This window comes from Ixodes scapularis, unplaced genomic scaffold (assembly GCF_016920785.2).
Source record: "Ixodes scapularis isolate PalLabHiFi unplaced genomic scaffold, ASM1692078v2 PGA_scaffold3__209_contigs__length_174095766, whole genome shotgun sequence".
Lineage (NCBI taxonomy): Eukaryota > Metazoa > Arthropoda > Arachnida > Ixodida > Ixodidae > Ixodes > Ixodes scapularis.
Window position 1 is genome coordinate 47,781,197 of NW_024609868.1, and position 12,698 is coordinate 47,793,894.

Below are 12,698 nucleotides of genomic sequence, written 5' to 3' on the forward strand. Positions count from 1 at the left end.
GCAAACACGCAAAAATCAGCGAGAGCACTCTTGGCGCGAGCCGTTCGGCAGCGTCGCAGGTGTTCGGAGAACGCTGCCACAGATGGCTATAGCATAGAAGAATTAACACGAAGGAGGAAAGGAAGTTAGATCGAAACTAAACTGAACATAATAAGTGTAAATAACAAACAGCTCGTAGCGCTATTCTCTAAAATAAAAGGACATATTCTCAAAAAAAAAAAAAAAGCAAACTTGAAAAATCAGTAACTTCTGGTTTTATTTTCTACGACGTTCTGCTTTGTAAGAAATTAAAACTGTGCACCGACTACGATTGTTACGACTCCCTCGAGCCGATATCGGATGAGATGTCGTTCGGTTGGTACGCCACTGCGTGCGGTCTTTATGGCGCCGCTGTTGGAGCGATATCTGACGCTCTCGTTGTGCCAATTGAGACCGGTTTACGTGACCATCTTGCGAAGAAAACAAACTTTTCCTATTGGTTACTTATCGTGACGTGTTTGTAGAACTGAGAAGGAAGCTCGCTGAAAAACTGAAATTATGTTTATTACGCTAGTAAGTGAATCCGGGCGATAAAAAAAAATGAACATGGGTTATCTAATGAAGTACAAGGATTCCAAATAGACATATACTCAAAATTTCTGAAAACCGTTCCACCTCCCCTTTAATACTCAATTGATTTTAGTTATCGAGCCATCATTTCATGATAACTCAATAAATATAATTAAATAAAATAGCCACACATTTATAAATTAACTTTCGTTTTTCTTTAAACCATGTCTTTTTCCGGTTTAATGTTGCTACAGGCTATTGTTTAATCCTCGCCGGTTAGCAAGTTGCATTCACTTTTTCACACGAAATTTTTCTTCCCAAGCATATGATGTAACTGGATCGAACATTTATGTACTTATTTACGTCAAGGTGGAAAAAAACAAAAGAGTTTCAAAGTTTCATTTGAAAATAAAAGCAAAACCTTATCTGCTGCAGCCCAGCTTGCCAAAACCCAACAAGTGCGAGAAAGAAAGGCTAAAGTTCATTGTAATACGAATGTCGGCATTGAACATTTTGTGGCAAGTGCAACATCAGGCAGCTAGTTCTGCGGGCATTCACGGCGACAATAAAATAATAACAATGAAACAATTCTCACACCGGTAATGTCTGCGTCATTTGGAGGCAGGTGCGCGATTGGTGCCCGCAGGCTGAGGCGCGTATAAAATGTCTAAGAGACGTGTCATTTATTCCTTACAACTCTGAGATTGAGGAGCAAGATTCGACTAGTCATGAAGACTGCGCTGATCTGTGCGCTTTTCGGGATTTTGTTTTTCGGAAGCCAGTGTTCTTCTGAAGAAGAAACCCACCATAAGCCAAAGTCTAAGGAAGAACAATACAAACGTCACTATCAGAACTATACTGGATTGTGCGGTAAGTTGACATCATCACATAATTAGGGACCTTTATCTGCGTTCTCGTAACAAAAAAAAAAAAAATTACATTACAGTTTCTTCTTTAAATTTCAAAACTCTGCATTGCCTCAGTTTTTTTTTCATTTTTTCTAAATCTGGTTGAATGCAACGAATCAGAAACTACAATGTATGTTGCTTTTTGTCCGATTAAAGTGTAAACACACATTACAAGGTGTATAATTTAGCTCCGGTCTCTCTTTAATGCCCAAATAACGAACACCTCAGATAGGGCTGGCTACTTAATCGATTAACCTACCGATTAATCGATTTATGCCTTAATCGCGATAAATTTTTTAACCGGTCAATCGATACAATTTTGACGAAGGAAAATAAATGGCAAATAAACGCTTTTACCACGCAGTCCTGGACGAGTGCACCTTTATGAAGGGCAAACTTTAGGTAAAGTTTTAGCCTCAAGAAAACTATAAGGGCGAGATTTGAAACTGCAGACAATTTCACAAGGTTACACGTGTCCAGGCAACTTCAACGCCGTTCGAGTGTTCTTTTAGCGCACAGCAAAATATTGTGAAAAACAGACTGTTCTAAACAATAAGAGGGGGGGGGGGGGGGGGGGGGGGGGCTCTCTTGCCGGAGAAAATGAACAAACCTTTTTGCCTATGCAAATGCAAAGTAATAATCTGTTAGTGTTACTGTTTTTCAACTTCTTTCAACTACACATCAAAGTTGATTTGAAATCAAATTTGTGCATTGCGCCGTCAGTCACGTATTCAACAAGGGCAAGAAAAAAAAGGATGGCGCTTTTTCTTTATATATTATGCATGGAAATGAATGAGACCGATTACGCGATTAATTAATCGAATAAAAGGTGGGGATTAATCGAATCAAAAGATTTGATCGACGCCCAGCCCGAATCTCACATGGTGCTTTGACTATCAAAATATAAACGAAATAAATAAAGCACATTCGCTTTCCTTTCTATAAGTACAGAACCATGATTGAATTAACTAGTGTCTTTAGAGCGCAGCTCTTAAGGCTGAACTCCATGGAACGAATTACGTGACGAATAACTGGCGAACGCCGCCCGACGGCACGCTCGCTTTGCGCGCGACGTAGCAGCCACTGGGTTCATTCCACGCGCAGAGCAAAAGCCGCCGGCCAAAATTCGTCGGTTATTCGCCGCATATTCGTCCTGTGGAGTTCAGCCTTTAGGCGTCCGTTTTCGGCTTGAGCGGCGTCGCTGTTGGCGTGGCCGTCGGCGTTGCCGTCAGCGTAACCTCGAGGTGCATTATGGGACGCGTGACGTCACTGATGACGTCACTGGTGTCATCAGTGACGATGCCGATGTCGTAATCAGTGATGATGACAATGACGATGACGTCATCAGCGATAATAACTTCATCAGTGACGGTGACGATGACGTCATTAGTGATGATGACGTCATCAGTGACGCCACTGGTGATGACGATGACGTCATCGTGATGACGTCATTGTCACGTTGCCTCACAGGGGTCACGTGACGCCAGGGGGGTCACGTGACACCCGTGAGCTCACGTTACCCTCGTGAGGCGACGGCGATGCCGCTCGGAGGGAGGAGTTACAGGATGAGGAGGAGGGAGGAGGGGTCTACCCTTCCCTCAGTACCCTTCGTGCCTCCTCCTCAAGAGCTGCGCTCTAATTCGGTGTTACAGGAACTTGTAAACGGCTTTCATTTTTTATTTTTGTTTTGCATACCAGGTTCATGGTATAGAAAGGAGAGCTCTCTGGAATCCATTTACAACTGCACTCTTGAAGCTCTTGATAAGAAGGGTTACACAATCGTGAGTATACTTGCTCGACGTAGTTGTGGTAGCTCTTTTTACAGAAGTTACAACTGAAATTGCTTTCCTCTATCCTGTAATGCTATTGATTTGTGCCAAATCAAGATGTTGCTCACGCAGAAAGCGTAACTAATAAGTAATTTGTTCATTATAATTGCTTGATTAGAGAATTTAATTAATTTTACATTTTACGTGTGAATTTGTTCCCCCCACCTAAAGAAATAGTCTGGCAATGATGTAAATAAAGAAATTTTACACTTTAAAATATTCACTGAACGATTTTTTCACCAATTACTATATTTTTACTGGTATCATTCTAACCTTAGGTCCCACAGTCATAACAAAAATTTGTCGGTCCATGGGTGTACTATGCTGCATATGTTTCCATATAACTACGTGGGATTGGCACAAGAAATGGAAAATGGCGCCGTTTAATGCTTTGTCGAGTCGCGCTTGAAAGTCGAGTGAACTGCCCGTGCCACGGAGGACAGGCGCTCGGCCCCTCGACCGCTGTTCAGAGCGATGAGCGAAGATTGTGGAATCAGGGCTGCCGGAGCAGCATCTATCACCGTTTCAATCAGACAGGAGCGCAACCCGTTGAAGCAAGCAAACGATAAAGTTAGCAGATAAGAAATTGCTGCCGAAACCATTATTGTTGGTTGCCTATGAATTGCGATAGGGCGTCGTTCTTAACGTCTAAGACGACGCCGAGAACGACGTCCTGGAGGTCATCTAGACGACGTCTAGGTCGATCCCTAGACGACCTCTAGGATGATCTCTAGGACGACGTCTAGAACGACCTCTAGGGCGATCTTAAGAACGACCTATACAACGACCTCAAGGACGACGTAAAATACGATATCTAGGACGACCTCAAGGACGACGTCGAGGACGACGTCAGAGTCGTCAAGGTGCGAATGTGTAGGAGTGAGAATGTGAGCCGAAATGGTCCACTGCGCATACCTACTGCGCATTAGGAGGCCAGAGAGCCCAAGAAATCTGGGGTTGAGGGAGTAGCTTAAGAATGCTATCGCACTGCGCGGTTCTCGGCAGGAGGCACGGAGTGCCGTCAGGGAGCGCGGTGATGAAAAAAAGGTCGGCGCTCCAGTGTTATCTCTGTGGCGTCACTTTCGTAACCAAGTTTTCGTGACATCGGTTTGCCAACTTATCACCCATTCCCAGGCGCGAAGAAAACGTAGTTCTACTAAAAAGATAAAATATTATGCCCTTATATCCTTTCTTGTACAGTTACATATGTCGGAGTGCTCGCAAGTTGTTACATTTTTCAAAAACTATGTCGGGGGTCACCCTGGTGACACTTCGCGGAAACTCAACTGCTTACCAAAATCCTGAAAAAAATTCTTCAACAACGATAGATCCTCAACGAAGTGACGTGATGGGCTAGTTGGTTGTTGAGTGTAGGGCTATTCTTCAATCAGCCGGAGTGTTTTGTTTTGCTACGTATAGAACGAAAACATGCGGATATTAAAAATAGCGTAATATGAACTAACGGGATGAGCCTCTTCTCCTATATGCATATTTTACTTAGAGTTTATAGTTGTTATTATTTAATAGGGGCTTGTTGCTCGCAGATTTAATTTCTCGCTGGATTGTACCGTCAGGGTATTTTTATTTTTCATTGTGATGCTACGTTCGGCAGCGAACAAAACAAGAGTTATTTAGTCTATGATTCACGTACTGGTTTGTGTTATGAGTCGCCACACAAGTGAGATCATTCTTTTTTTGTTTAACGTCGAGACACTGAAAACAAAATGATATTCAAAATAGTGCCATTGCAAACCCGCTCATGTGATGCACTGAAAGGTCAATTCTTGAAGTAAAAAAGAAATGTCTTCCTTCCTTTCTTTAATAAGGCCTTTAACTTTGTCGCACTTTAAGATGAACTAACCGAAAAGGCTACAAACTCGAGCGACCAATTGTTTGTTTAGGACTTGGTTGTATCAAAGCTCGCGCAGCGGGTGCCGAAGTCTAAGATACCCGCCTGCACTTTGAGACTTCGCATTTAGGTCATGTTTAGATCATATAAAGTATAAAAATCTCCAAGTTTGTCTTCATGAGTTGAGCTCTTAAATTTGCATTGTTTACACGCCTGTATGTGATACATGAAATTCGTTAGCACGATATTCATTCGTCGATATTCAGACACTTGATCTGCTCACATTACGTCTTTCTGTTTCGCTGTCATTTTATGCAGGTGAGGAAGACATGGGAGGATTTTAGACACAATCGTAGTTTGACCATAACGGCCCTTGTTGGGTTAATGTGCAACTTGGTAAGTAGACAACAATCGCCAGAGGAGACATTTTGACGCAAGGGGGCTTCTCTCATGCACTTTATATCCTGTTTTTTAAAAGGGATACTGCAACGAAATTTTAAATATACCCGTCGTGTTCACAAATAAGCTGAACGTTGGCATGTCATGCACCAAGGGGTCACACACTGGCGTGTCATATGTCCCACCTGTCGACAACGGAGGCACAAAAGCGTGCACCCCGGCACAGAGAGCAGCATGGTCTGCTCTCGGTGGCCGTGTGCGGGAGGGCGTTTGGACCCACGCCGTTTTGCAATACCAGGGTGATGCTCCTTGTCCTGGCCTCCAGGTTGCCGAATCCCTCCCGTCCACCACATGTCTCGCTCCACTTTTTTGACCGCGCCGAAGGGATCCAGCAGCCTCCGAACGGCGTCGCCCAGAGTCGGAATCGGCACCCGTTGAACTTTGATGATAAGTTCCTGTACATTTGGGGTCTTAGACGAGGCAGCGCTCACTCTTTACGGTGAGCACCGCCTTCGCGGCCAGCGTTTCACGGGTCTCGGCATCGTGGCAGGTTACCGTCCACACATGGTTATACTGCAGGGGACCCGAGCTTGCGACCTTGTCCATGTTGACGGAGTCTCTCGGGGCCTCGCCGAAATCCTCAATACGGTAGGGGCGTGCAAAAGGATATCCGTGTAGGATTATCGCGTTTACGGCTTTTTGTCCACGAGGCAGCGGTGGCGGTAGCAGTTTGTAGTTGGTCGGCGATTCAGAGTTATTCAAAGAAACCCGACCGGGAACGGCCGTACACGTTGCTACGCGGGAGCCCATTTCCGTGCCACTGGCTTCGGCAAGAGTGAGCGCCGGAAAGGCACCATCCCGGTCACTGGTTTCGGCGGTCTCAATTTTTCAACAGCTATCTGCATATTGTTAGTTTCGAATTCGCTTGACTGGGTAGACGACGGCTGCAATTGTCAATCTTATCTCACTCCCCATATACACATGGTCCAGCCTGTCAGTGGCGAAGACCGGCCCTATCCGAAATTGCGAGCTGAATTGACGTGCTACGTCACTGCCGCAACTTGTAACTAACATGGTCCTTAAAGGGACACTGACAGAGTATCTGTGCTTGCCAAGGTTTTTATTTGTAGAGGAGATATGAGCGATTTGGCCTGCGTTCTCTGAAACACCTTTTAATATATATATATATATATATATATATATATATATATATATATATATATATATATATATATATATATATATATATATATATATAACAGTAATGTAGTCCCACATCGAAGCGTTGTTGGTGTTTTAAATTATTTAGTGACTCGATGTTTCGGCCTGAGTCAGGCCGAATATCTATATAATATTTTTTTTTATAAAAAAAGATATGCAAGGGAAGTTTGACACCATTTTACGTATGAGCCGTTTAAGACATTTTAATGACCTTGATATCTCCAGAAAGCTCAAATCAAGCTCTTTTTGATCACAATTTTATATCTACAAAATAAAATCTGTTGTATATTTCGATCCAAGGGTAATATAGCCATTTGATAAGAGATTAAGGAATTTACAAGAATGGTCACGCAAGACGTGGGGGGAAAATACGGCGAGGAGGTGGTAGCAAATATTTTCTGAGATGGTTGTTGTGATACCAAAATCGGCGAAGACAGAGGCGGGATACACTCTGGCGGAGAGAAAGTGAATCTGGGGTTACCTGACTAGAGTAATCCTGATATGCTGGCGTAGAGGGAAAGTGGAAAGATCTCTTTCAACACGTATTCGTCTTGCGGCCTAACATTATAAACAATATATATGCGATCAGCAAATAGTATTTAATTATATAGATATTAAGCAGGTACCAACTTGTTTCATATTTTTGTTTTCTTTGTTCCCTCAGAGTACTGTAATGCCTTATGAATTCTATCTTATGTTTGAGGTAAGTTGGTTACGCCCTTTTCAAAACAAAGCAAACTATTATCATGCTAACGTGGGAAAAGTGCAGCTTACCTGACTTGACTTAACGTTCCCCGCGTGGTTTCCTCGACACATGAATGAGGAATATCTTGGTGCTCAATCGGGCTCAAGGTTTCTTCGTTTTTCTTCGTTCAGTGATAACAGTTTTGACTGAATGTCAAAACTGCTATCACTGAACATTACTATTACATTGCTGAACGTTATTTGATATGATTATGAATATATCATTACAAAGAATATCCTAATTTGGCACACACCACCTAGAGATATTTCAGCATTATGAAGCACTTTCCTTTATGCCACCAATAAGATTAAGGGTGGCCATAGTGTTTCTCACGATGCAAAACGAACCAGAAAAGTTGGCCTGTGCCCATACAGAGCTTAAAATACTTGTTGTTGTGTGGATGTTTAATCTATCACTGAATATGCATTTAGGGTGTGGATTTTTTTCCTTTTTTTTTTTTTTGCAGTTTAAAGGCGTAGTTTTATTCCTGTGATAAAAGTGAGACCAACAAATTTGCCAAAATCAACAACGGACATGTTCGAAGACGTCTAAATATAGATAGCAATAGATATAACTTGTGGCGCCATCTCCCGATAGAAGCAGCAAGCAACGCAGTGTGTCCTCTGCTCGCTGCACTTATAGGGAGATGGCGCCACAAGTTACATTCATTGCTAATTCGATCGTCAGCGGACACGTCATCCAGTGACTTTAGTAGGGTTATTCGTCTAATGTTTTTACAGGAACACAACTACGCCTTCAGAAGGTAAAATTCAGCATCTGAATGCACGTTCAGCGAATATGTGAGCTTTCTATGTGGAGGCGGCGATTTTTCCGCTTCGTTTCATTGCGTAGTTGGTGGACTCCATGGAGCGAACTTTCACGGTAAAATTCACGCGGCAAAATCTACAACGACGCACTGCCGCGTATTCGTTTACCACTGAACTCCATTAGGCCGGAGTCACGCCGCTTATACATCATACAAAAGACAAACTGCATACAGATTCAAACGCGAGTCACAACGAGATGTTTGCTTCGAATGCCGCAATGCAATGAGTTTTCTAGAAAAAACTCGTCAGGCGGCATTCGAACCACGGATATTGCGCTGACTCGTTTTCGCAGATTGTCTTTTGTATGAGATATAAACAGTGTGACTCCGGCTTCGGACGAAGAAGCTGCAAACGCCGCCGACACGAACGGCACGACTGTCAGTGTTGCCAAGGGGGAAAGTGAAGATCCACTGAAACCAACCACTTATAAAGCTTTGTTGAAACACGTCATATTCGTAAAATGCGGAAAGAAAATTCCACGAAACGAGCAAGTAGTTATAATAATTTACCTTTGAGTGTTAATAACCGTTTAAGTGTTTTTTGTGTAAGAAATTGCCCAGATGGGCGGCTGGTTTGTAACACTCTGCATCGGAACCAGGCGGAAGCGAAACCGCGTACTACACCCTGATTGGCCCAGGCCCTTTGCCGCGCGTCGGCCGCTTCTGGCAGCGGCGTTCGCGGGTGAACAATATCTAGCTCTGCTAGGTATGCTGCAAACAACCAGTTGTTTTGCGCCGTGGCACGATCGAACGCTGCCGCGCGGAGTTCGTCGGTTATTCGCAGCGTATTCGCTCCATGTAGTTCAGCCTTAAAGCCTGACTTCCATGGTACGAATATGCGGCGAAGACCGATGAACATCGCCTGGCGGCGCGTTCATTTTGCACGTGGCGCAACAGCCACCCTTCTTACACCGCGCAGAAAGCGAACGCTGCCGGGCGAAATTCTTCGCTTTTTCGCTCCATGGTGTCCATTTACGAGTCACGGTCACCACTTTGTACATATTTTGTCCGGAACGAATTGACGTCATCATACAGGATGTCTTTTTTTTTTTAAGCTTTATACATTTATTTTTAAACAACCGTGAAGGCTTCACTAATGCGGTCTGTGCAGATGAGTTATACGGCCAAGGGGACATAACATAGCTTGCTAATCATCACGATAAGTTACATCTAATTCCATTAGTTAATTATATTATTATTTACTTCAAATAAACATGGTTTCCATTAGAAACTTGCTGAGCGCCGTCGAACAAGATTATGAAAATAAGTAAATTTGAGAAAGAAATGGAGCGCGTAGGGGGAACAACGCTAGTGCGCTAAAGTTACCAGTCGTGCAACAGGCGCAAAGCTGGCTTTGCGAAAGCACGAATAATAACGAGATGGAAAAACTGTGCGGGTGCGTCTGCGCATCCAGAGCCTTGCGCCTGTTGTGCGAGTGGTAAAGTTAGCGGACCACCGCGCTCCCCCCCCGCGTTCCAGGTCTTTCTAAAATTGACTGATTTAGTCCCTTTATATAATGCTTAGCAAGTTTGTAATCGGAACCACGTGTTTATCTTAATTAACTAAAAAATACAAAAAAAAACTGCGGTAATTACCTGAGTTATCGTGACAATTAGCTCCCCACATTATGCCCCTCTTGCCCTATAACTAACTACCCTCCAGACATAAAAAAAATGCATCTTCAAAGGACAAAAAAAAGAAAGAAAGAAAGAAAGCACTTTGCATAATTTAAGTACATTAGAGGACAACTAGGCTTTTCGGGCGCAGACCCTTTCGAAATAACAATTGATCACCGTCGTATAGCAACCAGAAGGGTATATTTTAAATTGTCAATTGCATTCGTTTATATCTAAAATAATTATGAAAAGAGTACGTGTGTAATTAGACCTGAGAGATTAGTTCCAGAAATCTTAAAAGACGCATATTACAACTATAGGGCTCCCCTCTTAGCTATACATAATTGTCTTCGGCGTTAATAATATTGTTTTCTTTGTGTATGCTGCAAAATCAACCTCTAATAGGGACTATAATCGCTATAACCGCTATATACAGCTATAATCGATTATGGGTCAACAGTAAGGTGGAAGCTCCTCCCACTTCTCTCCACTTTAGCAAAGCAAACACTGCAGAGGAGGTCGCCTCCTCTCCAGCGTTCGCTCTCTTAAAGTTGAAAGAGGTAGGTGGATCTTTCACTTCACTTTTAACCTCAAAAAGTTAACCGTGCAAGTTGTTCACAATATAACGGTTTTTTTTTTCCTATTAAGTTACGTTATGATCAATCTCTGATGCAAAACGATAAAATATCAGGGCCCTCTACTGTGTGCTGTCTGTGCCCCTAACAATGGGCCTAATTTTTCAATGCAGCTCGAAGATCTTGATCAAGAGCCGCTGGAACGTTCCGATAAGGATAGTGTTTCGACAGAGGCTCAGCAGGTTCCACCCAAAGAGTTATTTTACGCGGAACGAAACTGCTCGGAGAACATTCATGCACTGACCCCCTTGGCCCCGACCATCCCACTTGAACCTGCTGTAGAAGCAATTGAGTGAGGTGTTGTATGCGGATTTATTACACAGATGGCACTGCGTGATGCGTGGTGCTTTGATCGGTGTGCCGATACCAATTAAAGCAGTTCTTGACATGTGTATTGCCGTGCTTCGCAAAGATCGATATAAATAAAAAAAATGTTTTAAAATAAACTTAAATGGTTTGCGAGTTTCTTTCTGAAGACTACGATAAGATTGTCAAACTGAAGTCGCCACAGACCGACGGGTTTCCACTATCAGAAAAATGACGGCGTCCACAGGTTATCGTGTACATCAAATTGCTAGGTATCTTGTCAAAGGGTTAGTGAAATCCGGGTTAAGTTTGCATTTAAACAGTACGGTAGGCGTAACTTTCATGTTTTTACTTGCGGGTATCCTAGTGGCACGAAGCGTTCGTCAAAGTTGTCCGTATGGTAATATTTGGCCATCTTCACCGCAAGGCGGCTGGGAGGAATCGGCCACGTTAGAAACTCCGCTATTGACAGAGGGCCGGCGCAAAAGTATAGGTGGCAGTTGAAGATTGGAAAAGTGTAAGAAATGAGTGTGTCATTCCAATTTAAGCCTGGATTTTTGACGCCGTATATTCGCCTCGAGATCGAACAGAGTCGCCACCGTGCGGCCGACGTTGCACTCTAAACCCGGCAGCGGATTTATCCGCTATTTATCCACCACTTTTTTGCAAATTCGTGGAGGATATATTTGTGACGAATATATCTGGGTCCACTTGAAAATGCCTTGATCTGGGTCACCTTGGAGAACTTTCATCTGGGTCACCGCGAAAATGCTTTACTGGTCACCTTGAAAATCTTTTACGTGGGTCACCCCGAATATATTTTTATCTGGGTAACCTCGAAGGCTTTTTATATGGGCCACATTAGATATTTTTTTGTCTGGGTTGACTTGCAGAATAGTTCACCGCTACGAACCTTATTCGATGCAAAGTGAACCTTTTTTTTAGCGCTACTAACGTCATCCGCTAAACCTTAAACATATCTTTTCAATATAGCGATGCAGTCGGCACCAATGAAAGCCGGCATTTAAGTGTTGAGGACGACGCTAGTGACGGTAAAAATGATTGAAGCTGATTATATTTACAGCTTGAGCTTCTCTTGCTCCTATGCACGGGGATATCTAAAAGCTTCAAGAATACGTGAGAAGCAAGAAATAACTGGTACGGTGCTTCACATACGATGTTCTATTTTTGCATCTAACATTATGAGAGAAGGACATACCTCGTTGCTATATTATGTCACTTAACATGCGGTTGTTGGCAGTGAGCGCGAAGATCGTTCTATGTCATATCAGACACAATATGTGTCTGTATGTAAACTCCGGGAGACTGTGAGCACGGGTACAGCAGCAATTTTTCGTACCAGCGCTGTTTTTTTTTTTTTTTTTTTTTTCTCGATTTCCGAGAAAATATGTGAACAAACTAGAAGCGATTAAAAATATTTGTATATGCAGAATGCAGATACACGCTTTAGCCACTTTATCACATAATCATCGCATGGATTTAGGCAGCCATTATGGCATGGCACAAGCTTTGTACGTCCCCCCTCCCCCACAAAAAAGAAAAAAAAGGGGAGGGCATACAGAAGAGAGGAAGCATACAAAAGCTCGTGCCACGCCATAATGACTTCAGTTTGGTGATACTTTGTAGGAGTATCTAGAATATGTATCTACATTCTGTGTGTAGTAAAATATTTTTAAGCACTCTTGTTCTGTTTATTCAGTTCCTCGGAAGGGCTGACAACCCCTGCGGAAGACCCCTTTGGGGGGGGGGGGGGGGGGGGGGGGGGGGGGTATTACAAGCTTGCACCACGTCATA

The 12,698-nt window shown here is 43.2% G+C and overlaps 1 protein-coding gene across 1 annotated transcript; it reads left to right on the forward strand.

Moving 5' to 3' along the window:
• Positions 1 to 1,277: 1,277 nt before the first annotated feature.
• LOC120841984 lies at positions 1,278 to 10,947 on the forward strand. The gene is made up of 5 exons (XM_040212977.1): positions 1,278 to 1,419; positions 3,156 to 3,238; positions 5,454 to 5,531; positions 7,420 to 7,458; positions 10,691 to 10,947. The coding sequence occupies exons 1-5, from the start codon at positions 1,278 to 1,280 to the stop codon at positions 10,871 to 10,873; spliced, it is 525 nt and encodes a 174-aa protein (XP_040068911.1). The 3' UTR covers positions 10,874 to 10,947.
• The last annotated feature ends 1,751 nt before the right edge of the window (positions 10,948 to 12,698 follow it).

Bases quoted from the DNA above. Each gene is read 5' to 3' on its own strand.
- LOC120841984 (XM_040212977.1), top strand. From the start codon at position 1,278: ATGAAGACTGCGCTGATCTGTGCGCTTTTCGGGATTTTGTTTTTCGGA. The intron at 1,420-3,155 runs GTAAGTTGACAT...TTTGCATACCAG, and splicing joins GAACTATACTGGATTGTGCG to GTTCATGGTATAGAAAGGAG. The intron at 5,532-7,419 runs GTAAGTAGACAA...TTGTTCCCTCAG, and splicing joins TTGGGTTAATGTGCAACTTG to AGTACTGTAATGCCTTATGA.